The sequence below is a fragment of the Spermophilus citellus genome (assembly GCF_964194105.1).
Source record: "Spermophilus citellus genome assembly, chromosome: 6".
NCBI classification, from domain to species: Eukaryota; Metazoa; Chordata; class Mammalia; order Rodentia; family Sciuridae; genus Spermophilus; species Spermophilus citellus.
The window spans coordinates 23,476,976-23,504,661 of NC_138187.1; the positions used below are offsets into that span (position 1 = coordinate 23,476,976).

The 27,686-nt window shown below is 45.2% G+C and overlaps 2 protein-coding genes across 6 annotated transcripts in view; one reads left to right on the forward strand and one right to left on the reverse strand.

Moving 5' to 3' along the window:
• Window positions 1-12,089: 12,089 nt before the first annotated feature.
• On the reverse strand, window positions 12,090-17,119 carry SBDS (SBDS ribosome maturation factor). The gene is made up of 5 exons (XM_081300163.1): window positions 16,793-17,119; window positions 16,498-16,627; window positions 15,193-15,393; window positions 13,995-14,159; window positions 12,090-13,292 (listed from the first exon to the last, which is right to left on the reverse strand). The coding sequence occupies exons 1-5, from the start codon at window positions 16,918-16,920 to the stop codon at window positions 13,164-13,166; spliced, it is 753 nt and encodes a 250-aa protein (XP_081156289.1). The 5' UTR covers window positions 16,921-17,119; the 3' UTR covers window positions 12,090-13,163.
• Window positions 17,120-17,840: 721 nt separating this feature from the next.
• The window catches only part of LOC308651774 (S-adenosyl-L-methionine-dependent tRNA 4-demethylwyosine synthase TYW1-like), a 108,797-nt gene continuing 98,951 nt past the window's right edge, over window positions 17,841-27,686 (forward strand). For all 5 annotated transcript variants that reach the window (XM_081299246.1, XM_081299245.1, XM_081299247.1 and 2 more), the window contains exons 1-6: window positions 17,841-18,104; window positions 18,608-18,738; window positions 20,392-20,529; window positions 23,095-23,196; window positions 25,006-25,200; window positions 26,455-26,739. In XM_081299246.1, the coding sequence (XP_081155372.1) occupies window positions 18,101-18,104; window positions 18,608-18,738; window positions 20,392-20,529; window positions 23,095-23,196; window positions 25,006-25,200; window positions 26,455-26,739 (855 nt within the window). In that variant the 5' untranslated portion in view covers window positions 17,841-18,100. The remainder of the gene's footprint in view (window positions 18,105-18,607; window positions 18,739-20,391; window positions 20,530-23,094; window positions 23,197-25,005; window positions 25,201-26,454; window positions 26,740-27,686) is intronic.

The following is a 27,686-nucleotide window of genomic DNA, read 5'->3' on the forward strand; positions in this document are numbered from 1 at the left end:
TATTTTTTTTTTTAATATAGTTTTTTTTTTGTTTGTTTGTTTTTCTTGACACAGGATCATGTTATCAGCAAACAAAGATAATTTTTTTTTTACTATTTGTGACCTTTTAATTTTCTCCTCTTGCCTGATTGCTCTGGCTAGAGTTGAATAGGAGTGGTGAGAGTGAACTTCCTTGTCTTAGTCCTGATTTTAGAGGAAATGTTTTCTTTTTCACCATTTAGTATGATGATAGCTTTGGGTTTATTACACACAGCCTTTATTATATTGAGGTAAGTTCCTTTTAGCTGTAGTTTCTTGAGCATTTTTAATATGAATGGTGCTGGATTTTTCTTTTTTTATTTTTCTTTTTATTTTTTTTTAAAGAGAGAGTGAGAGAGGGGAGAGAGAGAGAGAATTTTTAATATTTATTTTTCAGTTCTCGTCGGACACAACATCTTTGTTGGTATGTGGTGCTGAGGATCGAACCCGGGCCGCACGCATGCCAGGCGAGCGCGCTACCGCTTGAGCCACATCCCCAGCCCTCTTTTTTTAAATTTATATTTTAGTTGTAGTCAAACACAATACCATAACTTATTTATTTGTTTTTATGTGATGCAGGGAATTGAACCCAGGGCCTCGCACATGTTAGGCGAGTGCTCTACCGCTGAGCCACAACCCCAGCCCTGGATGCTGGATTTTTCACACTTTTTCCTGTATCTATTGGAATGATCATGCTATTCTTATCCTTAATGTTAGTTAGGTGGTGAATCACATTGATTGATTTGAGCCAGTCTTGCATCCCTGTGATGAATCCTACTTGATCATGATATAAAATCTTTTTAATGCAGATCGATTTATACACACACACACACTCACACAAAATATGCATTATATATATTTATTTTATATTTTGGTACCAGGGATTGAACCCTAGTGTGCTTAACCATGAGCCACACCCTCAACTCTTTTTTTTTTTTTTTTAAATTTTGAGACAGGGTTTCACTAAGTTGCTTAGGGCCTCACCAGTTGCTGAGGCTGGTTTTGAACACACGATCCTCCTGCTTCAGCCTCCCAAGTCACTGGGATTACAGGTGTGTGCCACTATTCCTGGCTGATAATATTTTATTAAGGATTTTTGTGTCTGTATTCATTAGAGAGATTGGTCTAAAGTTCTGTTTCCTTGATTTATCTTTGTTGATTTTGATGTGAGAGTTATACTGGCTTCATAGAATGAATTTGGGAATGCTCTCTCCCTTTCTATTTTATGGAATACTTTGAGAAGGACTGACATTAGTTCTCCTTTAAATGTTTGGTAGAACTAAGCTGAGAATCCATGTGTCCTGGGCTTTTCATTGTTGGAAGGCTTTTAATTACTGTTTCAATTTCAGTGCTAAGTTGCTAAAGCTGGCTTTGAACTTGTGATCCTTCTGCCTAAGTGTCCCAAGCTGCTGGGATTACAGGTGTGCACCACTGTGCTTGTCTCTTAGTCTGTTTTCTGTTGCTATAACAGAATACCTGAGGGTAGTGAAAAGAGATAGATAAAGAAAAGGGATTTTCATCTTGAAAGCTGCAGTGTCCAAGATCTGGCCATGTGCTGATTCATGTTAGGGAAGTGGGCAGAACACAAGGGCAGACTCAGTTTAAAACAACCAGTCTCACAAGAGGAAGAACTGAATTTATCAGGTCCCTGGAGAAAGGCATTAATCCCAGCTGGGCACAGTGATGCACAGGCCTGTAATCCCAGCTCTTTGAGAGGTTGGGGCAGGAGGATCACAAGTTCAAGGCCATCCTAGTCAACCCATCCAGGGTCCTAAGCAATTTAGTTAGGCCTTATCTCAAAGTGAAAAGGGCTGGGGACTTGGCTCAGTGGTAGAGTCCCCCTGGGTTCCATCCCCATAACAAAACAGTAACAATAAAACACAACAAAAGCAAACAAAACCCCCAAGAGGCCAAAGAAATGAAGGCTTAGGGAAAAAAGTTAGTCTGTTCTCTGTGGAAATTCCTTTTCCAGTTTTTATTTTACACCGTTTGCTATTCACAAAGAAGTACTGCTGTTAAAAACGACCCAACCTTGAAGATCATTTCTTCTGAACTGTGGGATATTTTGCTGCCCAAAGACTGTGTCTAACACAGCTGCCTTCCTTGAAGATGCTTCCCTAGTTCTACTGCCTGGCGACCGTGTGGAAATGGAAAGAGCTCAGCTCCCTGTTCCGAAGGAAATACAAGATTCGAAATGTGGGTTTTCCTTGAAGAAAGGGATGATGCTAATTAGAAGCTGGGAACAAAATTGCTAGTACTCAGAGTTTTTTTTTTTTTTTCCGCCTTTTTTTTTTTTAACAACACAGTTGCTGTGCTATAAAATATTTAGTTTGTAGTGAAAAGAAAATGAAATTTACAAGCTTCTGAACTCTACAAAGAGCTTGGGCCTTGGGCTAGGGTTGTGGCTCAGGAGTAGAGTGCTTGCCTAGTACCGGTGAGGCCCTGGGTTCAATCGTCAGCACCACATAATAATAAATAATTAAAGTTATTGTGTCTAACTACAACTAAAAAAATAAATATTAAAAAAAAAAAAACGGCTTGAGCCGGACAGTGATTCAACCTCAAGAGAGTCTCAGAACAAGTGTCCTCTGATTGCTTCCTTTTATGTGGTATGCAGAGATGGCAACTTCTACTTTTAACTGTGTTGGTGTGGAGCTTTATGGGATTTTAAACTTTGTTACAGGCAGCCTAGCTCAGGGAGCCTGCCTTGGTCTGAGCTGGCTGGATTCTGTTGCCTACCAACATAAGAAATTGGCAAAAGATGGAAAAAGGAGAAGTGGACTTTGTGTAGTTTGATCCAGCAGGGGAGACACAGTTGGAATGCTTTTACTCTGGTCCCACAGAAGTGGTTCCAGTCCATGGAGACAAAGCCAGGTGGTGTGTGACATAGATTTAGGCTGTGTTTACCAGGGAGTAGGTTAATCTTAATTTCCTTGGCGTCTGTCCTCGGCATGAGGTAGATTTTATTCTTGGTATGAGGAAGTTTGATATGAGCTGTTTCACTCTTTAGTCCTATGACTGCCAAAGTTTGTAAAAAGCACTTCAGGTGATTGTGGAAAGACACAGACTTGGCTAAGATAACAGATAATAATGGTGTTATGGGTTAGACTTGAGGTGTCCCCCAAAAGCTCATGTGGGAGACAGTGGAAGAAAGTTCAGAGGTGAAATGATCTGGTTCTGAGAGCCTTAACCTAATTAGTGCATTAATCCCCTGATAGGGATTAAAAGTGTGGTGACTGAGGCAGGTGGACTGGCTGCAGGAGGTTGTCCTTGCCTTTGTGGTTTATATTTTGTCCCTGATGAGCTGAGAGTTCTTTCTGCTTCCTGGTGCCCTGTCGTGAGCAGCTTTCATCCTCTCTGCCCTTCCGTCATGATATCTTCCTCACCTTGGGCCCTGAGGAGTGCAGTCAGCTGACCGTGGTCTGAGATCTCTGAAACTGTGAATCATATGCGCTCTTTCTCTTCTAAGACTTGTTAGGTCTTTTGCCACAGAGTGAAAAAGGTAACTAAAACAAATGGCTTCTTACTGATGGATGTTAAATGAAGATTCTAAACTTGAACATTTTTTCTTGCTTCTGAAATTTTCATCTGTGAACACCTACGAGGCTGCCAGAGCAGTTTAGTTCCCCATGACTTTTATAATTGGCAGCCTCCTCTCTACAGATGTCTGCAGGCTTAGATGAATCATAGGGCTTCAGAACGGTTCAGAATCCGGCACCCCGGGAGGAAATAGGAGATGGACACGTGGGCCAAGTGGGTAGTTGCTAAGTTATGTGTGGGTTCATCCAAGGCTGAGTGGCAACCCTCCATCTGCAGAGGCGACCGGTGACAGAGGTCAGACAAGCCCAGGCCGCTCCCAGGTTGAGTGTCCCTTATCTGAAACACCTCAGGTCCAAAGGTGTTACAGATTTCATAGCTTCTTGTTTGTTTTGGATTTTGGAGTATTTGTATGTATATGGTGGAATATCTCAGGGATGGGTCGAGTGTGTATTTTGTCCACACCTTGTGCACACGGCCTGGGGTGATTTCATTCAGAGCTTTAGTGAGCCTGTGATGATTGTGACTCTGAGGACATGTGTGGAATTTCCCACCTCACATCAAGGTAAAAAAGATTCAGATCTTGGAGCATTTCAGGATTTGGATTTTTAGGCTAGGGACCTTCAACTGAGACAAGGCCTCCTGGTGTAATATGGGTGTGTCCACATGCTTGGCCACACGTAATCCTCACATCTGCCCTCGTCAGTGAGAGGGCTGAAGCTCCCTCTGGCCACAATCCATCACGTTTGTCTGAAGGAGAGGGAACCTTGTCCTGGTTTCCAGAACAGCACAGAACATGGCCATCGTGGGGTTCATGACAAGGTCCTGTCTGCAGGGATCTCTACAAGAGGCTACCCTTCTTGCTCTGTGGGAGTGGACCAGCTTGACAGGCCAGCCTGGCTGGGCGGGTCTGGTGTGACTGGGTACGGGCTCCACACTGCTGTCCTCTCAGTGTGTGGGCAGCTGGAGTCATGGCTCTGCCATGAAAAGCAGCTCCTGGAGGAGGTGAGAAGACCGAGCTGCTGGAGAGACGAAGCCAGCAGGGCCTGTGAGGAGCAGCTGCTGCCTGAGAGCTTCTGGGGACAGCTCTGTGGGTCCACTTGGTGATGAGGAGTCCCCGATTCCACCAGGGACCCTTCTCCAGCTTCTTCAACAGCACAGAGGATTTCAGGGTCAGGTAGCATTGAACACAGGTCAAGAAGCCGTGGAGATGTGGCCACTGAGAACAGTCTGCTGGCATTTCAGAATGACCAGGTGTCTTACTGTGCTGAGGTTTTGTTGTTGTTGTTGTTACATTTTTTTAAAATTTACTTTTTAGGTGTAGATGGACACAACACAGTACCTTTATTTTTATGTGGTGCTGAGGATCGAACCTGGGTCCCACCTGTGCTAGGCGAGCACTCTACTGCTGAGCCACAATCCCAGCCCTATTTTTTTTTTTTTTCTGGCGGTTGTAACAAAGTGCCACAGACTGGGTGGTTTGAACAATAGGAATTTATTTTTTTATTGTTCTGAAGCATGGAAGTCTATTGAGGTTGACAGGGTATGTTGTGTCCCTTCTGAAGCCTTTTTCTTTGGCTTGTAAAGGGCTATTTTCTGAAGACCATGTCCGCACATGGTCTTCCCTGTACCTGTCTGACTCCAGATTTCCTCTTCTTGTAAAGACGCCAGTCATATTGGATTAAGGCCCACCACAATGACCTCATTTTAATTTATTTCCTTGTTTAAAGGTCCTATCTTAAAGTGCATTCACATTCTGAGATATGGGGGATTAGGATGTCAACATACACGTTTTATGGGGGACACAGCTCTCAGCCCATAGTGTAGCAATTCAAATCCTAGGTAAATACCCCAAAGAATTGAAAACAAGTGGACAAGCCAAAACGTGTGCACTAATCTTCATGGCAGTATGATCCACAGTAGCCAAAAAATAGCCCAACATCCATCAATGGGTGAATGGATAAACAAAAGGGGTATATCATACAATGGAGTTATGGTTCAGCTATGAAAAAGAATGAAGTAGCCGGGTGTGGTGGCACATGCCTGTAATTCCAGGGGTTTGAGAGGCTGAGGCAGGAGAATCACAAGGTCAAAGCCAGCCTCAGCAACTGTGAGTTGCTAAGCAAGTCAGTGAGAACCCTGTCTCTAAATAAACTACAAAATTGGGCTGAGGACATGGCTCAGTGGTCAGCTGCCCCTGAGTTCAACTCCAGGTACCAAAAAAAAGAATGAAGAACTGATATATGCTACAACGTGGATGAAACTTGAAAACATTACGTGAAGTTGGATAATTGTTATGGTTTAGATGTGAAGTGTCCCTCAAAAGCTCATGTGAGAGTGCAAGAAGGCTTAGAGGTGAAGTGATTGAGTTGTGAGCACCTTCACCTACTCAATGCGTCAGGCTGCTGATGTGGGTTAACTGGGCAGTAGCTGCAGGCAGGTAGGGTGTGGCTGGAGGAGGTGGGTCACTGGGCATATGCCTTTGGGATTTATGTTTTGTCCCTGAGGAGCAGAGCTGCACATGCGTTTCTCTCTCTCTCTCTCTCTCTCTCTCTCTCTCTCTCCCCTCCTTCCCCCCCCCTCCTCTCTCCCCTCCCCTCTCTCTTCACTCCTCTATACCTTTCCATCATGATGTTCTGCCTCACTTTGGTCCCAGAGCCTTTGAGTTGGTGGTATATGGACTGAGACTTCTGAAACTATGAGTGCTAAATAGACTTCTCCTCCTCTGAAATGGTTCTCATCAGGTCTTTGGTTCACAACAGTGAAAAAACTGACTTAAACAATAAGCCAGGTACAAAAGGTCATGTATTGTATGATTCTGTTTATATGAAATATTCATAATAGGCAAATGCATAGAGAGAGAGTGTAGCTCAGCCGTTTCCAGGGTCAAGAGTGTGACTGCTAGTGGGTATGGATGGGGTTTTCCTTTGGGATGCCGAAAACCTCTGGAACTAGGGAACCATGAATGGCTTAATGCTAGTGACATGCACACTTTACAGTAGTTCGAGTAGGCTGGGTATAGCTCAGTGGGAGAGCACTTGCCACTAGCCTATTGTACGGGGGTGGGGGGAGTTCCAGTGCTTAAAATGGTAAATCTTATGTCTATTTTGCCTGTGCCTATAAAAGCCCCTGGGAGATGCTGGCTGGATGTGTGGCCTGGCGTTCTTGGCACCATCTCCAGCCCTGCTTCTCCTCTTTCCTGCCTCGTTGTGAGGCAACACTGCAGACTCAGAGCCCCTGCTGCTTCTGTCTTTTAAAGAGGAATTGCCAAAACCCTGCTTAGTCATCCTTGTCACCTTCCTGTTCAGTTTTATGTGCCCAATAAATATTTCCTCTTTTGGCTGGGAACAGTGGTGCACACTGTAATCCCAGCAACTCGGAAGACTAAGGCCGGAGGTACTGTGACAAAACATCTGACATAAATGAATAAAAGGAGGAAAGATTTGGCTCATAGTTTCTGAGGTTTCTGACCATAGTCAGCTGGCGAGGCAGAACATTATGGTGGAGGGCGTGGCAAAGCCGAGCTGTTCTCCTCATGCCAGCCAGCAGCAGAAAGCAGAGAGAGCAAGGGCTGGGTCTCAACAGGCTCTTGGTCATGCCCCTGGGGACAACTTCCTCCCAGTAGACCACCTTCTGATATTCCCACCACCTCCCAGCAGCCCCATCCGCTGGAGATCCAGCTTTAAACGCGGAACCTCTGAGGGGAATCCCAGGTCCCAAACAGGAGCCTGTCCCCCGGAGAAACCAGTGTCTAGGGTGAGAGTGGGAGAAAGAGAGGCTTCATCTGAGGCCAGAGAACTGAGAAAAGAAAGGAGCTCTGCTGGAAAGTCGGCTGCTCAGCTCAGGGGTTGAGGGGCCACAGATAAGGGACAGGAACATCATGGGAGATGGAGAGTGGCTAATAAAGGGGAAGAACACTTAGGTGTAGTGTTTTTTTGTTTTGGTAGATGGACACAATACCTTTATTTTATTTTATGTGGTGCTGAGGATGGAACCCAGTGCCTCATGTGTGCTAGGCAAGCGCTGTACCACTGAGCCACACCCCATCCCCATTCATGTGTTTTCTGGGAATAGGCAGAGATCTTCCAGGAAGGGTGGATGGTACCATCTATTGAGTGCCAACTCTTTTTACCTCTTTCATGCTTTGGTGTTCCCGGGCATGACGGTGGGTAAGTCTGGGTCGAGGTAACCCTGTATTACAGCGTCGGACAAAGCTTTTTTTTTTTTTTTTTTTGTAGCAGTTTGAAACCAGACCCATTTATTATCTCACAGTTCTGTAGGCCAGAGTCCAGAAGGGCTTGACCAAGTTTCTCTGCTCAGGAGCTCATAAGGCTGATATCAGCTGAGCTAGTCTCTTATCTAGAGGATGGGGTGAGTATCAACTTGCAAGCTCAGTACGCACGATAGTTTTTCATTGCTGTGACCAGAATACCTGACGAGAACAATTTAAGAGTAAGAAAAGTCTCAGTGCAGTCAGAAAACTCCATTGCTCTAGGCTTGAGGTAAGTCTGTGCATCGTGACAGAAGGCTTGGCAGAGCCAAGCAGAGTGGGCATGAGGAGCAGGGACGAGAGATGTGACCCCAGGGCCTACCCAAGTGGTCTGGACCAAGCCTCTCCCAGGTGGGCAGCATGGCAGCACACAAAGCCGAGCAGATGCTGACCAAAGGTCAAGGCAGCAGAGGAGACAGACATGATGTGAAGACAGAGAGGCCATGTATTTCATCTTCATCCTTGCTGGACACCTGCAGGCCCAAGGGAAGAGTCGGTGTCCATCCACGGCACTCTTCAGGAGACCATTATCCCTGCCTAGCCATCAGCGGTGCTGCCTGTGGCAGGGCTCGGGGGGCCAGCGTGCACGCCCAGCTGGTGACCTCCAGGGTTCAGGCTGTCTTTTGGTACTAGGATTGAACCCAGGGGCGCTTAACACTGAGCTACGTTTCCAGCCTTTTTTTTTTGTTTGAGACAGGCTCTCGCCTAGTTGTTGAGTCTGATAACTTTATTTCCTACTCCCCATTAGGGCTGGGATAGAGCTTTTGTGAGCTAAGCTAGAGCTTCCCATTTTCATGCCGTAAACCTCAAACATGATTTCAACCTGAACTTTGAACTTGTGTTCTTCTTGCCTCAGCCTCCTGAGCTTCTAGGATTACAGGTGTGCATCACCACACCTGGAAAAAAAAGTTAGTGATTTTTAAGTCAGCTAAGAGCAAGTGAAACTAGAAGGTTTACTCAGGGTTTCTTCCCGGGGACATTTTATGCATGGTTCTCTTGTGCTAGTCCCTGCAGGTGGCAGTGTAGTTTTCTTCTTGGCTGTTTCTGGCTGTAGGGCCTCCTGGGTGCTGGAGTCCTTTGGGGATGGCTCTGGTCAGTTGCCTTCCTCAGTGTCCAAAGGTCAAGGCAGAGCATTTCTTTACTCTAGAAAAACATAGCCTTCTGGCGGTATTTTATAGAATGACCTTATTTATAAAGCCCTTTGCATGATCATGGGGAAGGTGGAAGAATGGATATTTCAAGCTGCACCCTGAAACATAGGGAGAAAATCCATTGACCTGTTTTTTTTTTTTAAAGAGAGAGTGAGAGAAGAGAGAGAGAGAGAGAGAGAGAGAGAGAGAATTTTTAATATTTATTTTTTAGTTCTTGGCGGACACAACATCTTTTGTTGGTATGTGGTGCTGAGGATCGAACCCGGGCCGCACGCATGCCAAACGAGCGCGCTACTGCTTGAGCCACATCCCCAGCCCCCATTGACCTGTTTTTAACTTGATTTCATAACAATTTATTTTCCTAGCTATAATGTCCTTTAACTATTTGTATTTCAAAGTAAAAATCACAATTGCAGTGATAATTCCTTTTAAAATAATGTTTTAAGGCTAGGGATGTCTTTCACTGGTAGAGTGCTTGCCCAGCATGTGCAAGTTCCTGGGTTCTGTCACCAGCACTGCAAAGAACAAAAATCATGCTCTTCGGAAATGTTAATTATGGCAGTGTGTGTAGTAAAATCACTGAGGTCCTTAAAATCACATTGTCTCTGAGAAACTGAGGCAGTCATCACTCAAGTTTTACACAAGCAGACAAATTTCATTAAGAAATACTTTATTGATATTAACTCAGGTCAATATATACCTCAAATCTTTCTATCTGCAGTTTTAACTATAAGTATACAAACTGCTTTTACCTGAACAGCTTGTAAGATATTCCTACTCTGGATCCCAGAGGGTCTGCATTGATGGGAAGGAACTAGCTCTTGGTCAGCCCAGCAGCATCAGCCTGACTTGCATCTCTGCGCAGGAGCAGAGAGCCACCCAGTGGCCTGCTAAGTGGAGCCTGAGATTCCACAGCCTGGCAGATAACAAGAGGTGGAACCTGTTCTTCCACAGTGAGCATGATTCTCCTCCTTCCTCCACAGCCTTTCACCTCCACACTCTGCCAGGGAGGAATGGAGTATTTGTAGATTCAGTTAGGAATTCAGTGAAACTGATTTTTCCTGAGGTTTTTGGGAGGGTGCCTGGGCAAATCAGCTATGTGTGCTCAGTGTTGTGAAGTCATTCCCAGGTAGGAGCTGGATATCCAGTTTTATCAAGATTTGGCTCAGAATTATAATTTTATCTCAGAATTTTGATGCTATAAAGTGATATTTAGATTCTCTTAATTTGAAAGGTGCCGTCATGGATAAACACATTTGGAAATGGAAATCAGGATGAGAATCAGTGATTGTCATCAACTCACCATGAAGTGCTGCAAGTGGCAACTTGTCCATACCCAGTCCCACTGTTCACACAGCAGGAGCCAGCACAGGACCTGGAGATCTAGTAGTGTGAGGGAGGCATACAAAAAAGTGTAAGGTTCTGCAATCTGCATTTGTGGTAAAATTGGGGGTTCATAACCCACTTCAATCTAATGTATGAAGTATGATATGTCAAGAGCTTTGTAATGTTGTGAACAACCAATAAAAATTAAAAAAAAAGTGTAAGGAAGAATATTACTACCAGAATTACAAGGGATCTCATGACACAGGCTTGAGGGCAGCATACAGGTTGAAATCATGTTTGAGGTTTACGGCATGAAGATGGGAAGCTCTAGCTTAGCTCACAAAAGCTCTATCCCAGCCCTAATGGGGAGTTGGAAATAAAGTTATCAGCAAATTTTTCACCATGCATCTATCTCCTGGTATCATGGCCCCTCCCTGAGCTACACATTCATTTGTTCCACATCGACTATGTCCCAAGCATGGTGCAGTGCACACATACATCTGTCCTTTGCCCTTAAAGGGGCTCACAGTTCAAAACAGAAGATACTTAAGCAGTGTCTTTGATATGAGATGGAATCAAGGGGATTTTCATGTGGCAGGGGTTCCAGATGCTACAGCAAATAATTGTGCATGAGGCATAAGGAGAAGCACAGAGAGCTGTTCTAACAGAAGATGATTAACTTTGAAGCATTCTTCAGACCAAAGGTATACACCAGTCAATCCTTAGGACAGTGCATTTTAATGATGGTACTGGGAAGATGATTATGAGCCAAAATGGTTAACTACTTTGAATAATGAGATCAGTATAAAGTGAAAAGAATTTTAAAGGTTCAGAAACGTGACTCGGATGTGATACACATTGGGCATTTCTTTTTATTTTTTATTTGTAGTTGGACACAATACCTTCATTTTTATGTGGTGTTGAGGATCAAACCCAGGGCCTTGCATGTGCTAGACAAGCGCTCTACCGCTGAGCCACAACCCCAGCCCACACTTGAACATTTCTTGAAGTTTGTTTTCTGAGAGGAATAATCAAAAAACTTAAGGCAATGTTGTTTTAATTTTTTTCTATGCTAGTATGTGGCTACTGAACATTTTAAGTTAACTATTAACCTGCAACATCATGTTAGTAACAGTATAATTAGCTGGAAGAAGTGTGAACTTCATTGTAAAATTGTCTCCTGGGACTTCAGCTTTTTTTGAGACGGGGTTTTGATATATTGCCCAGTCAGGCCTTAAGCTTATGGACTCAAGTGGTCCTCCCACCTCATCCTCCAGAGCAGCTGGGACTACGGGTACATGCCAGCACACCCCGCTGGGACTTGGAGCTTACATTACACTGGGGCAGAGGTCAGTGGCAGACATATGCTTAGCATATGCATGAAGCCCTGAGTTTGGTCCCCAGTACCAAGCAGAATAGACCCCAACAAATAGGCAAAACTGAGGCAGTGAAGGGCACTTCCTGGAGCAGTGTCAAGCAGCAGTCCAATTTCAGTGTTGACACAAAATTGTTCATTCCTATGCCGTATTTCCTTTAGTACTACTAGAAAAAAATTGACTTCATTTTAAAATAAACAGTATTTTCTTTTTGGTACTGGGGATTGAACTCCGCCATTTTTACCATTGAGCTACATCTCTAGCAAAGTTGTTGTGACTGGTCTCATACTTGTGATCCTCCTGCTTCAGCCTCCCAGATACTGGATTAGAGGTGTTCAACACTATTTTGGCTAAATGGGACACTTGGGGAAACAAAAATTTTTAAAGGTAATAATAATTACACAATCATCAGACTTTCAAAAGCTTAAAGTTTTAATACATAAATCATTGCCAGTAACAGAAGACTTGGACATGGTGGTACACATTTGTAATCTCAGCCACTCAGGAGGCTGAGGCACAAAGATCCCAAGTTCCAGGCCAGCCTCAGTAATTGAGACCTAAGCAACTTAATAAGACCCCATCTCAAAAATAAAAAATGAAAAGTTCTGTGGATGTTCTTCAGTGGTTAAACACCCCTGGGTTCAATCCCTATTACCAAGCCCACCCTCCTCATGCATCTTTTTTGATAAGCAGATTTAACGGTGTAAATAAAAACTGCTATCAACAAAATAAAACAATTATATCCCCCAAATTAAGATTTATTTGGTGTTTGTCAGATAGGCATTTTCATTAACACCAGCTTATTTAATTCTCCTGACAACTTCCAACCCTACTATAGATGGAGAAAAGGAGTTAGCAAGCTGTCTACAAACACAAGCCAGTTTAACAAAAATAGCAGTAGTTTATTGATCACATATAATTTTAGCTGTATTAATATATGTTATATAACTAAGAATTAGAAACGAATGACTTTATATTTTACCAAGGACAATCTGAGTTTTGGCAGCATATTCAATGACCATCATTCAGTCCTACAGCCACCACATGCCCATTTCAGATAATCAGGACGTCATCATCCAAGCTTGACTGACACGATAGTTACCCCTACAGGCTGTATTACACGTTTTCTTTTCCAGTAAATACTCCTTTTTAACATACAGACATATTTCCCAATAATCTTACTTATATAATATACAAAACTTAACTTTTTAGCCACAAGAGTTGTCTCAGGAAGCTTTCATTTTGGAGTGCCATAAAGGCCTGAGACAGCAGCAAAATGACCCTCTGGACTTGTACTTTTGAGTTTTCATTGTGTTTAGAACACCCACATTATCCTCATGTAGGAAGTCTTTTTATGCACACATGAACACAAGACAGAAATGTCAAATTGATCACTTTTTTTGGCAAATCACAGAAATTGAACAGTGCTACCAGAAACAGAAACATCTCCTTTTAGTGTTTTATAGCTGAAGAGACTGATGAATGTCATTCAAACTTCTCATCTCCTTCTTCCACGTCTTTCAAATTGAGAACTTCCAAAGAACCTTTGCCCTTTGTTTCCTTTTGTATTAGCTCATCAATTTCCCGGAAGCAGCCTGGGTCAATCAGACACACCTGAAACGGTCAACACAGCTGTTTAGCACATGAAGACAAGCAACCCAACAGAGTCACTCACTCATCTCCTTCAGGACAACGAGGCACTACAGTTCTGTGTGCCACAGACAAGCAGCAGGTAGGCAGCAGCGGGCCTGCTAAGTCTCCACCTGTCCTGTGGTGAGGGGGGGATACGGTCAGCAGCAGAGCGAGCACTTGCCTGCTGATGTGCAAGGCAACCCCACAACCCTAAAATGTTCTATGGTGCACAAAGCGGACCAACTTTTAGTCTAATTTCTCTTTGGCCCATAAGAGAAGATTCACTGTAAAACACGTTTTCTCATTAAAGTTGAACATGATGGATATTATCTTGAACAATTTAAAAACAAAAATTATGGGCTGTGGTTGTCGCTCAGTGGTAGAACATACATTTGCCTGGCACATGTGAGGCACTGGATTTGATCCTCAGTACCATAAATAAATAAATGAATAAATAAATAAATAAAAATAAAGGTATTGTGTCCAACTACAACTTAATACACACACACACACATATATACATAAAATTGTAACTGCTTATCCATATAAATTTCTACTTAAACCTTGATATGTTAATTCTAAGATTATGATACTTCTGGAAATGTGTATTTACTACACATTTATGCTAGAAAATACACTATGTTGGTATCATAAAGCAAGGAAACAAGAATATCCAAATCTCACAATTTCTAGCTGCTGGCCATAGTCTTCGCTTTCTATAACCTTGATCAACGGCTTGAGCTTGTCCTTGAGCTTCTTCCCTTCATTCACTGGAAGAATGAACCGGAGCCTCATGTGAGCACGTTCAATCTTCATCTTTTCCTTCAGCTGCTTTATCACTTCTAAAGCCTGTCAGGACAAATGTCATTTCTTTACTTTTGCTGTGTAAAAGTAAAAGTATTCAAAAACAAGGAAGCTTTCATTGACTGCGTAGGCAAAGGTTTCTTTGCTATGACAGGAAGAATATGACTACAGAAGAGAAAAACTACACATTATCAAAATAAAAAAATTCTATTTCAAAAAACAATACCTAGAAATTGAAAAAACCCACAAAGTGGGAGAAAATATTTCCAAACCTACATGTGTTAAAAGGACTAGTATCCAGGATCACTAAAGAACTCTTTTGTCAATAAAAGAATCCATAAAGAAATGGCTCAGTGGTAGAGTGAACCCAATGTCTGCCACCTAATAGACAAAATGTGATATTCCTGTACAATTCCCATGAAGTTCTGATCCGTACTACAACATAGAAGAACCTTGGGAAGGCCACACAGTGCATGATCCCATTTATTTGAAATGTTCAGAACAGCTAAGTCCAGGGAGACAAAGTTGACAGTGGTGGCCAGTGGCTTGTGGGGCATGGGAGATAGGGAATGACTGCTGTCTAACACAAAATTTTTCTTAAGGGTGTGATGAAAATGTTCTCAAACAGAGCATCAAGAAAGGTACTAAAGTTCTGTAAAACTGAATTGCATAATCTAAAAAGGATGACTTTTATGGTGTACAAATTACATATAAACATAAAATTTAAAAAAGAAGAGTTAAAAACAACTCTTTAAAAATCCAAGTTTTGTCTTTAAAGGTGTGATTTGGACAGGAAGAGAAGAGTCCTGTGTGTTTGTTTTTAAACAAATTACCTGTTGTGTAACCCCAATCCCTGTTCCCCTCCACCCCATTTAACCTCCTATTGAGCAACTTCCACGCAGCCCCAGTGTTTTAATGATCTCTTTAGGGGAAAATAACATCCATGGATAGAAGTCTTGACTTTAAAAACCACTCACTTGAGAATTAGGATGTGGCTCAGTAGTAGAGCACTTGCTTACCACACACAGGTCCTGGGTTCCACCCCAGCACTGCAAAACCAAACCAAGCCCCTCCTTACCTGCTGTTTTGTACTCTTATTGGGCTTGACTGAATAGTGGATGTCCTTCATGGCTCTCTCAATAAGGATAACAGTGTATGGTCTCTTTGTTTCCGGGTTGACACACTTGTCTGCCACGATGGTTGCAATGTCCCTAAACATCTGCTCCAGCTGTGTGTGCCTTTCTTTATCAGATACCTGAACCTCTCCTTTAGTCAAAATCTAAAAATAAAACAAGTTTAAGAAAGCAAGCTAGGCATGGTGGTGCACACATGTAATCCCAGCTACTAGGAAGCTGAGGCCACAAGAGTCCAAGCTTGAGGTCTGTCATGGCACTTAGTAGGACTCTAACTCAAAAAAACAGGGGTGGGGGTCGTGAGCAGGGACTGCTCAGTGGCATGTACCAGGTCCTGAGTACTAGGAAGAGGGGAGAAAACGGATATCTTTCTTTACTGCACACTCTTTGTTAACTGACCACAAGAATTAATAACATTGGGGCTGGAGATGTGGCTCAAATGGTAGCGGCGCTTGCCTAGCATGCATGAGGCACTGGGTTCAGTTCTCAGCACCACATAAAAATAAAAATAAGATATTGTGTCCACCTGAAACCAAAAAAATATACACATTTAAAAAAACCCTCTTAAAAAAAAGAATTAATAACATTGAATTTCATCTTCTCCAGCTGACATTCAGGATTGATCTGAACTTTGCCTAACCATACACTGGATTTCAAGGTGTGCTCACTTATTTAGGACAGGGTAGAGAAATAGAAAAGGGCAATCTCGTAGAAAAAATTCGATATTTCAGGCATGCCACATTTGAAAAAAATAAAGAACTGGGCAAAATGAGGGAATTATCACAATACCTAATTTTTGGAACTTCTGGCAAAAAGCATTCCCATTCTGTATTACTAAAAACGAGTTCCAGGTGCAGCGGATTCCTGTAATCCCAGGAACGTGGGAAACTGAGGCAGAAGGATCTTAAGGCTAACCTGAGCAAGTGAGATACTGTCTCAACAAAAAGGCAGTGAATGTGGTGGTGCACACCTGTAACCCGGGGGCTTGGGAGGCAGAGGGAGGAGGACCACATTTTCAGGCCAACCTCAGCAACTCAGCAAGACCCTATCTCAAAAACAAAAAGTGCTGTGGATGCAGCTGGGTAGGACAGCGCCCCTGGGTTCAATGCCCAGCACTGAACACAGCAACGGCCTGCGACCCACGTTCTTGTGCGCAACCTTTCCCTTTAAAGACAGCAACGCTAACGCTGGGCACCCCTCCAAGTACCTGGCCCAGGGACTGCCGCGGAAGTCAGGCCCCGGGGACCCACCTGCTTGCAGATTTCCGTTTGATCGTCGGTGCCGAAAGCACTGATGAGGTCTTCCTTCTTAGCGACCTGGCCTTTGGAGACGTTCACGAACACGGAGTGCGTCTGCAGGACCTCGTCCAGGTCTTTCTCCCTAGGGAGAGCGGGAGAGGCCGCTCACAGCCTGGACTCGCCCGCAGAGCCGCCTGGGCACGCCCTGGAGGACGCAGCCCCGGCCCGCGCCGCCCGCCCCGGCCTGCCTTCGGACGCGGCGGGGCCGACCCACCCCGCGACCCGCCGGGGAGCCGGGCTCACTCACACGCCGCTGCGCCAGCCCACCACCTTGTTCTTGTAGCAGGCGATTTCGAAGCGCTTGCCTGCGCGCTTCATGCGAACCACCGCCACGTTGGTCAGGCGGATCTGGTTGGTGGGGGTGAAGATAGACATAGTGGCCGCTCACAGATCGCGGCCGGGGAACCAGGGCTCTGCGCCTCGCGGCCACTGGTGCCCAACTCCAACGACCCCAGGCGCGCGCAACCCTAACGACAGTCACCGGGCTAGGCCCGTCCGCGACCGCCACTGCGCACCTCGCAGACCCACTGCGCACCTCGCAGACGCACTGCGCAGGCGTCCGGCCCGGCGCGTCGGGCGGGGACGCGAGCCACCACACCTGCGCTTTGCGGCGTTTTACGACGCGGTTTACGTCAGCGAGCGAGAAGAGCTGTTAGGTCTGTGGCTGAAGTTTAGAGACCGGATGGAAATGCAGCACCTCGTTGCAGAGTACCGCAGAGTTCTGGGGTCACGCCCACTTTAACTTATTCAGGTTGTTTTCTTTTCCTTGCTGGACATCGAATCCAGGTCCTTGCGCACGCTAGGCAAGCGTTCTACACTCCTAGCCTAAAGGGAAAAATTACCAAACAATAGAGAGTAAAAAAAAAAAAAATGAACTCCTATCGTCCCTATTTCATTTTTGGCAACACTTTTCCTTCTTTTATTTCCTATTCCTCATTTTTTGGTCAAGTATTTTAAGACAAATCATCCCATGATTTTAGCCTTAAATAGTGAAGCAGGTACTTTAACAGTACGTCCAACGACATTAACCATGACTGCTCAGCATCTTGTAACAGTCACGGAACTGAGACCCAAACATCAACCCACGCCCGTCTTTTAATACTCCTCCCCTAGTTCTCCCCCCGCTCCGCGTTCCCAGCCGAACTTAGCTGCCTAGTGTTTTGATTGGTGCTTCTTTCTGGGCTCTCCTCTTCCCCCTCAGCCAATCCGAGCACTACCGGCAGCGCTGGCCCGGGCCCTTTTGCCTAGCGCGCTGGGCGGTGCTCCCCCCCTCGAGCCCGCCCACTTCCCCTCTGAGCCAATACGATCAAGACGAGGAAAGCGCGCCGGCTCAGAGCGCTGGGCGGTGCTTCCGCTGGGCCCGCCCCTTTCCCTTCTGAGCCAATCCAGGCAGTGTCCGGCGCGTCCGGCGTCCCCTCTCGGCCCGCCTCTTTCGCTCTGGAGCGGTCTCGCGCGGCTGCGAGCGGCATGGCCTGTCACCGGGCTGCGAGTTCTGGCCTGCGCGGCCGCTGAGGAACAGCTATCTCCGGGTCTGAGGGCCTGGGCTCCGAGGAACATGGGTGAGGCCCGGCGCGGCGAGGCGTGAGGAGGCGGGCGGATCTCCGGGCCTTGCCCCCGAAGGCTATCCCGGTGGCCGCGACGCTCGACCCGCTTCTGCCCTTGGAGACTGGGGGCGAGGTCCCGGCATCCGCTTCCGAGGCGGAAAGGCACGGCCTCGCCGCCCCACGCTCAGGACCCGGAGGAGGGATCCTTGGGGGTCGTGCCCGGCCGAAGCTCGGGGCGCTCCTCGCGTCCCCTCCGCGAGCGGCGAGGCCTGACGCGAGCCCGCGGCGGCGGCGCGCGCCTGTGGCCCGAGGCGGGGACTGGCTGCGCACGGTTCGCGGGCCTCGCCGCCGGGTCGCCTCCTGGCGCCGGACCTGGCTCTCGTTGGTCTTGCCTGCCGCGGTGGGCGCTGTCTGCGGGGCTGTTCCAGCAGGTCCCCTACGTGAACCTGGGGGCTGGCTTTGGCGGTGTTTCTCTTGCAGCTTTAAGTAGCATGGCTAACGTGTCGTTATGAATTTAGATCCCCCTCTGGCCGCCTGGGACCTCTCCTCGCCTCTGCTGTCCTTGTGGATGCACAGGTTTTACCTTTATTTGGGCTTTGCTTTCGGCATCAGCCTTTGGATCTGTGTCCAGATTCTCATCAAGAAGCAGGTAAGGGGCTGAAGCTGGGGCTCAGCGGTGGAGCGCCTGCCTAGTACAGGGCCCTGGGTTCGATCCTCAGCAATACATAAAAATAAATAAAGTCAAGGTATTGTGTCAGACTACAACTAAAATAAATAAATATCTAAAAAAAAGAAAAAGAAGCAGGTGAGTCGAGCAGGTTTTCTTTTCCCTTCCTTTTAATACAGTATTTAGGTATCAGATTTTACAGAGAATTTAGAGTGCAGATTTTCCAAGCCTTTCAGAAGAAATGCAGAAAATCTAAAAGTAATTTTGAATCATTTTCATGTTTGATCTCTAGTGTGTTGTGTGTGTGTTTGCTGGAGACTGCATCCTGGGCCTAGTACGCATGCCAGCCAAAGAGCTTCCGGTCTCATTATTATTTTCTAATAGCTTCACAATCTTCTTCTTGAAGTTTTTAGAGAATAAGTTATTATTCTATTATCTGAGTTAGATACAGCAGACCTTTATTTATTTGCTTACTTTTTGGGGTACTGGGGATTGAACCAAGAGGCACTTTACCACTGAGCTGCATCCCCAGTCCTTTGTACTTGAATTTTGAGGCAGATCTCACTAAATGGCTGAAGCTGGCCTCTAACTTGTGATTCTCTTGCCCAAACTACCTTCTGTCCACAGTCCCTGGAATTATAGGACTGTGCCATCAAACCCAGGTACAGGAAGATGTTAGTAATGAAAAATTTCTTATAAAAAATCTTTTATACGAAAATCAAAAATGTTTTGTACTTTTAAGCAGCAGTAGTCCTCTTTTTGCATTCCACTAATGAAGGATCAAAAAAATGTTTCCACTGTTATTCCAGTAAAACACATTGCAGAGGAAAGTATGCATGGTTGGCCTTCTGGGTTCAATAGGATTAACCCACTTACAGATTGAAAATACTTGGGGAACTCCCTATTTGTCTCCTGAACTTATACAGACATTGTTCCTTGTCTTGTTTCCTAAACAAAACAGTGTAACTGCTACTTATACAATATTTATGTTGTATTGGGTATTATAAGTAATCTAAAGATGGCTTAGAGCATATGGGAGGATGTGCTTTGTTATATGCAAGTACTAACCCATTTTGTGTAAGAGTCTTGAGCATCCTTGGATTGTAGTATTGACAAGGGCTCCCGAAACCAGGTCCCCTCAGGATATCAGGATGACTGTAGTAGTGACCCGTGCAGGCCCCTTCTTTCACAGTTTTACCCTTTCACACCTGCTTTACCCTTGAGGGAATGGGAATCATTATAGTCTTAAAAAATAAAGGTCTTGCCGGACACAGTGGTGCATGCCTGTAATCCCAGCAGCTTGAGAGGCTGAGGCAGGAGAATCGTGAGTTCAAAGCTAGTCTCAGCAAAAGTGAGGTGCTAAGCAACTCAATGAGACTTTGTCTCTAAGTAAAATATAAAATAGGGCTGGGGATGTGGCTCAGTGGTTGAGTGCCCTTGAGTTCAATCTCCAGTACCAAAAAAAAAAAAAAGATTTGTCTTTAAAGGTATACCAAGAGGTTAATACTTGAGGAGTACAACCAGAAAGATCAAGAAAATAATGAAGAGGGTTAATAGCTGTGTTAATCTTGATCCATACTGAAGTTGGGAAGAGATTGAAGCCTAATGGATTTGGTGCATTTGTTTATTTTCAAGGGCAAAAGTTCACAGGAGAGATCTATTCCAGAAGCAGCTCAGGATCTGATGACAAATGATTATGCCTCCCTTCCAAAGAAGCACATCTTTGTATCTGGAGTGAAGATTTTCTATGGTTCCCAGACTGGTACAGCAAAGGTGAGAACTTTATATGATGTTTTTTTTCCTTTGATATCTTGACATTTTAAGAAAATTCCTGAAATATATTTTTTGGCATTGGATTGAGTTAGTCTTCTTATCTTTAGTTACTTCCCCTGTTTTTTCCATCATACATTTTTCCTTTCTGATTGGGTGAATGGATGGGTCTCATCTCTTGCATTCAGTTAAAGCTGATGGATGGTGTCTGGTGGTCATTGTCACGAAGGGTCTTTGTTCTGAAGTCTTCTTCTGCTTCAGCAGGATGGAGAGACTTCTGAGTTCATGACTGATGCTTGTGGCTCCAGGACTAGGGGGTAGTCAAAGCAGAATGACTGCAGTAGTGACCCATGCAGGCCCCTTCTTTCACAGTTCACACACCTATTTAATTGTGCTTTGATGTCTAATAATATCAAGTGTTGAAGATGGACATTAAAATAGATGTGTACTACATGCATAGAGCTGAGAGCTGCTTCATATTCTCTTAATTGTGTCTAGATGACACTTTCTTCTTTATTATGATGGTCAGAGCTATTTAGTGCTTTCTAGGAAAAGATTCTAGCTGAGTGTGGTGGCTCATACCTGTAATCCCAGCTGCTTGGGAGGTTGAGGCTAGAGGATCATGAGTTCAAAGCCAGCCTCAGCAACTTAGGGAAGCCCTAAGCAACTGAGCAAGACCCTGTCTCTAAAAAAAATGTGCCCCTGGGTTCAATCCCCAGTACTGCAACCCATCCCCCAAAAAAGGTTTTCTGTAGGGCTAGGATGAGAATGACTTATTAAAAAATCAAGGACTGGGCTGGGGATTTGGCTCAAGCGGTAGTGCTCTCACCTGGCATGCGCGGGGCGCTGGGTTTGATCCTCAGCACCACATAAAATAAAAATAAAGATGTTGTGTCCACCGAAAACTGAAAAATAAATATTAAAAAATTCTCTCTCTCTCTCTCTCTCTCTTTAAAAAAAAAAATTAAAAATCAAGGACTTATTTCTGTCTGCTACTGAAGAAGGATCCACTTCCCTCTTGAGGATTCACTCAGAAACATGCTTCTTAGGTGATCAGCACTTCAGTCGTCTTTGACTCTAGTGCAGCCTCTCACCAAGGTCAGCCCCCAGCAGTGCAGGTGGGAAACCTGAGGAAAGGGAGAAATTCACGAGAAGCTGAAACAAAGTCCTTTCATGTTATGCATAAAATATTTTGTTCAGAGCCTTTTTATGCGTGTGTTTAAATTTTTTAAAAGAACAAGTGAATCCTTGCAGATGGTAACAAATCCAGGCACAAAGAAATTTCAGAATGAAAAGTGCTTTCCAGAAAGCACCCACCTCACTACCTCTGAACCCCTTTTTGCTGTTCCTGTTTTTAATTCTTGATGATTGTTTAAATTATCATCTGCTCATGTAGTATGTCTTTATCAATAATGGGAAAACATTTTGAACTCTCATACTAGCTACTCACACAGTCCTCAGATGTCCCTGGCTTGACACTGCTGCCCTCACTAGCTGAGCTGGGGTAGGTGCCTGTCTACAGCTGTGCCTGCTGAGCTTTTTTTTTTTTTTTTTTTTTTTTTTTTGCGGTGCTAGGGATTGAACCTGGGGCAAATCAGTGAATTCCAAGGGATTTAGAGCTTTGTGCTGGGTGACAAAGACTAAATATTTGTTTTTCAGTATGCTCTTTGTCCTTACCCTTTCATGTTCGATACCAACTCTCACTGGCTCCAGTCCTGCGCTTTCTGCCCTCATCTGGGGATTTTTTTCTCCGTAGTGCTGCTAGTCACTCTCTGGTGTACTCCTTTCTCATTCCTAGTTTATTCTCTCTCCATTAGACCCCGAGTTGCTTGAGATCAAGGGCCATGTTTGTTATGATTACTGTTTTCTAATATTGCCCAGAACCCAAACTGGCATGGTAGTGCCAGTGGATGACCAGTTTCAGCTAATAGTCCTGGAAGGCAAGGAGTCAGGTGTTGGACCACCATAGAGAAAAGAGGAGGGTGTTTTCCTGGGTGCCAAAATTTGGCCAGCAGTTTATCTTTCCCAGGTTTGGTTCATTTCCTTGAGGAAGAGCTGGCAAGTGTTTTGCCAGGGGTGAGGGGTTGGTGTCGCCTCCACTCTTCGACCCGTGTGCATTCCTCCCTCACCTGGACTTTCACTGTCTGGCTCCCTCCTGCCCAGATCTCTCCCATCTTGTGTTGTAGTGGTCCGTGGTTCTGTCGGAACTGGAGTCCCCTCAGGGCTGTCACCTGTCAGCCTGCTTCTGTTTGTATCTCCCCTTCTCGTCACACCCCACATTTCTTTCTGTGCTTTTTATGTGTTCATTCTAGTGGGCAGAGCTGCTGGAATGTCTAGCCAGCGTGGGTCTGGTCTTGTGCCACCCTCAGAGTGAGAACAGGATCAGTGGTGGCCTCTGGGAGGGTGACGAGGACACGGTGAGCGCAAGGGTGCTGTGTGCTTGCCACGGCAGACACTAGTTGCCAGCGAAGCCTTCCCAGGGAGTGCCGAGCTCTCCTGCCAGCAGAGCTACAAGGGCTGTGCTGTGCTTGTTTGGTTTACTGATGATTTTATTTTTTTCCTTACTAGGGATTTGCGACAATTCTCACCAAAGCAGTGACCTCCCTAGATCTGCCAGTGGCAGTTATTAATCTGAAAGAATATGATCCAGATGATCATCTAGTAGAAGAGGTTGGTAATCATCTTATTTTTTTTCTTGAATAAAAACTCAAATTTTGGGGCTGAGGATGTGGCTCAAGTGGTAGCGCGCTTGCCTGGAATGCGTGTGGCCTGGGTTTGATCCTCAGCGCCACATACAAACAAAGATGTTGTGCCCGCCGATAACTAAAAAATAAATATTAAAAAAATTCTCTCTCTCTCTCTACCTTTCTATACCTCCCTCTCTCTTAAAAAAAAAACAAAAACAAACATATAAACAAAAAAAAAACCCCAAATTTAATTGACCTCTTGACATCTGGGACAATTACAGTCTTCAGAGTAAATCTGATTTTTCATGTTAAGGAATTTCAACCAGTTTAATTTTCAGCATGAATCAGAAGCCCTGAATGTGTAGTGTAGTGTGCTGATCCTGCCGTGGGGTGTGGCCTGTTCTTTGTTGGGGTGGATAGTTCTGGGCTGAGGTAGGGGTGGGAAAGCTTGAAATTTCCTCCTTCCCTTGTTTTTTTTTTTTTCAGTACTGAGGATTGAACTCAGGGGCACTTGACCACTGAGCCATGTGCCCAGCCCTATTTTGTATTTTATTTAGAGACAGGATCTCATTGAGTTGCTTAGCGCCTTGCTGTTGCTGAGGCTAGCTTTGAACTTGCAATCCTCCTGCCTCAGCCTCTTGAGTAGCTGGGATTACAGGTGTGTGCCATGGCACTGGTCTCAAAGGAAGTATCTTTAGTGTCCCATGCATACGGTCAAGGCACAGAACAGCCGTAGACAGTATGTAACAAGTGAGTGCAGTTCCAATGAGAGTTTATTAAAAATCAGCAGCAAAAACCAGGCATGGAGTTACTGGTTCAGCTCCCCTCGGCCCAGGTGGGATGATCACTTGAGCCCAGGAGTCCTGGCAGGACTGGGCAACGCCGAGACCTTGTCTCACAGTTGGCCAGCCCTTTGCTGGATAAATGTCTAGTTGTTACTCTGTCTATCCGTCTTCACAAGAAAATACTGGGGTGCAGATGAGCTTGGATATGCTATAAATTATTTGTGAAAACTTATTAGCCAACTTTGATCCTTAATTGTAAGTAAGAACATGTGACCAAAGTCTAACCTCATGACTTGGAACTGTGAAGAGACAGGCAGATGAGGTTCTGGGCTAGAAGGGCTGAGGCTTCTTTCCCAGGTAGGTGATGGAACCAAGTGTGGAGTTACTTTACATTTAAAAGTTGTTTTTTGCCAGGTGAAGTGGTGCAGGCCTGTAATCCCAGTGACTCAGGAGGCTGAGGCAGGAGGTCTGCAAGTTCAAGGCCAGCCTTAGCAATTAGCGAAGCCCTAAGCAACTTAGTGAGACTCTGTTTCAAAATTGAAACAAAAAATCGACTGGGGATATAGCTCAGTGATTAAATGCCTCTGGGTTCAATGCTCAGTACAAAAAAAAAGTTTCAGGTGCTGGGGACGGAACCCAGGTTGTGAGGAGTTATGTTTGTCAAGTAGTTTTAGGAGACCTTTCTGTATTTTTTTCCTGACTGCCTGGGATTTTGTTTCCAATATGACAAAAAAAAAAAAGATGATAGGAACTTATAGTCTAGAAGTAGGATAGAGCGTGGAGAAGCAGCCAGGAGACGGGTTGGAGCCAGGCAGGGTGTTGTTCCTGGCCAGGGGTCCTTTGGAAAATAAGTAGTGTCTATGAACGTGCCCCTTATCCTTAGAAGTTAGGTGACAGGAGTGCCAGCCTTTTAGCAAAGGGTCTTCTTCATTGAGACTGTTTGTATCTTGAATATTCTTAGATAAGTTTTACCTTCAGTGTCCTTCTAAGCTCTCTGTCTTGGTTAGATCGCTAGTAAGAGCGTCTGTGCCTTCCTGGTTGCAACGTATACTGACGGCAGACCCACGGAGAGTGCAGAGTGGTTCTGCAAATGGTTACAAGAGGCGTCCAGTGATTTTCGATTTGGCAGAACTTACCTGAAGGGTATGAGATACGCTGTGTTTGGCCTGGGGAATTCTGCCTACGCAAGCCACTTCAACAAGGTGGGTCTGTGTTAAATTACGGGTATAAATTATTTTTTCATTTTAAACAGGGACAGCAATAACTCATACATGTGTATGTGTACGTGACATAATCTATAAACTTTGGTATTTACAGTAAATTTCTTGAGTTATTCTCTGTGGTGGCGCTTGTCCCCTGACCACAGCTTGATGTGTAGAAGGCTGTCAATAAATTTTTGTTGAATACAGTGTATCTCACACTGTCTGGTGTCTGGGGTAGACTGAGGGCTGTCAAGCCGAGCTGCCGGCTCCCTGGAGCCTTGTAGGTGAAGATCGTTGAATCTTTGGACTTTCTCAGCAACCTGTTCTGTTGTTGAATCATGTTTGTTGCCCAAGCTAACTCTTAAAACAGGTGAACTCATTATTAACTCATTAATTTTTAAAGGAAAATAGAGAATAAACATTCACTATCTTTTTTGTAGTAAAATATTAAGTTTTTAATATTAAGTTTGTTTTATTTTCTTGGATCTTTTTTGAAATGAAGTTAACTTGGTTCCTTTTTGTTTGTATCCTGCTCATTGTACTTAAAGAAATCAAGCCACAGAGCCTCTGGCTTTTCATGTTCTGCAGGATCACCAGAGCTCCTGGGTGGCTGTCCCTCAGGGCCCTTGGCTGGTCTGTGGTGGGTGGAGTGTGTGGTGCTGGGCACTCAGCTTGCTTTAGTCCTGGTTTTCCTTCATGTATCACAGTGTAGATTTTCCCTTGTATTTTCAAAGGCATTAGACTAAGAATGAGAAAGTTCCCGTATGTAAGTATTCATGTAGCCTTGCCCCTTGGCAACCTAAGCTGACCCCTGTGCCTCAGCTTAACTGTTTCAGATCATAGGGAGTTTGTGAGACATGAGTCCTGCCAAATTGATTCCCTTTGTACTTTATTTCTAACTGGGCTTTGGCCCCACAGGCTTTGTTACATTTTGGGAACTCATTTGCTTTGCTAATGAGTGTTTTGTTCTGACTACGATTTAGAGCAGCAGTTTTAAATTTCTTTTTTGTTATTAACACTTTGTCCACTGACAGGGTTTGTTTGTTTCTTTGTCAAAAAAAAAGTTTCTTGCAGAGAATTAGAATATTACATAAAGTGCAGCCTGGCTGGGTTGAGAGTAGCCTTTGAGGGCTTGCAGTTCCCTGTGCCTCAGCAGCCCCTGGCGAGAGCCCCGTGCAGCCCTGGGCTCTGGAGAGCAGTCTGAGGGCCTTTAGACTCCCACATGCCGTCTGGCTCATCTCTCTGTTCTTGCAGGTTGGCAAGAATGTTGATAAGTGGCTCTGGATGCTTGGTGCTCGTCGTGTGCTGGCCCGAGGAGACGGGGACTGTGATGCAGTTAGAAGCAAACATGGCAGCATCGAGGCCGACTTCAGAGCCTGGAAAACCAGGTTCATTTCCCGGTTGCAGGCTCTTCAGAAAGGAGAGACGTCCTGTGGGGGCAACTGCAGGAGAGGCAAGTGCGAATCCAAGCAGCATGGCATAGAGGATGAGGAGCCAGAGCCTCACGCCCTGGCTGCCCAGCAGCCCAGGGACACTGAGGTATGTGGCCAGCCATCGCTCACTGCTTCCCTCCACGTCTGGAAATGCGAACGTCACCTCTGCCCCCGGAACCAGTTCATGGGCTTCTGGCTGGAAGGAAGGTCTCCCACTCGTGCTGTATTTAGCCTGTAGTTCTGGATCTTTCCTGTATCTCCCCTTCCATCGCCACATTGCTTGAGATAGGTAGAGTCTTAACACATCTTGCAGGTTAGCAAGAGAAGTCTCAGAGAAGTCAGATTGTCCCACCTGTCTTATTCCTCAGATCATGTTCCTTGCGACATAGATGATTCCATTGTCACCTAAGCAGAGGTTGCAAGTCCCGCTGGATTCACCTGTTTCTTCCCTCACTTTCTGAACGTTTCTGAGTGTCCCTTTGACACTCTTGTCTACAGGCTGTGTCCGTGCTGTCCTCTCCACAGCTGTTTCTTTTGGCCACCTGGTCACTTGTGACATTCAGAAGGAACTCAAGACCCTGACCCCGCTTGCCTTCGCTCTTCTTGGCCAAGTTGTGGCATGAGTGGCCCCAGCTCTCTGGCTCAGCAGTGGCAGCCTTCACACCTCCACAGCCTTGCTTTCTCCCTTCTGTAGTCAGCTCTGTAATCCAGGTTCCTGTGACCCGTACTTGTGCCTCATGCCAGGGCTCCTACGTTAAAGTCTCTTGACCCCATTTGCTCTCAGCCATTTTTGTTGGAGAGTGGGGACGGCTTGCTTCTCTCTCTCTGTGGGCCTCCTTTGGACTTCATGCTCTGGTGAGCACCCTCACTTGCCTCACTGTTGGCCGCACCGCAAGCCAGCTTGTGCCTTTCCCATGCCCTGCATATCATGGCCACAGGCTCAGCCACCCACCCACCAGGCTCCCTCCCTTACCCTGCGAGTTCTCCTTCTCACCCTCTTAGAGGTCATTGCACAGCTCCTTTCCCCCACCCCTTCTTCCATGTCTCTTGTAG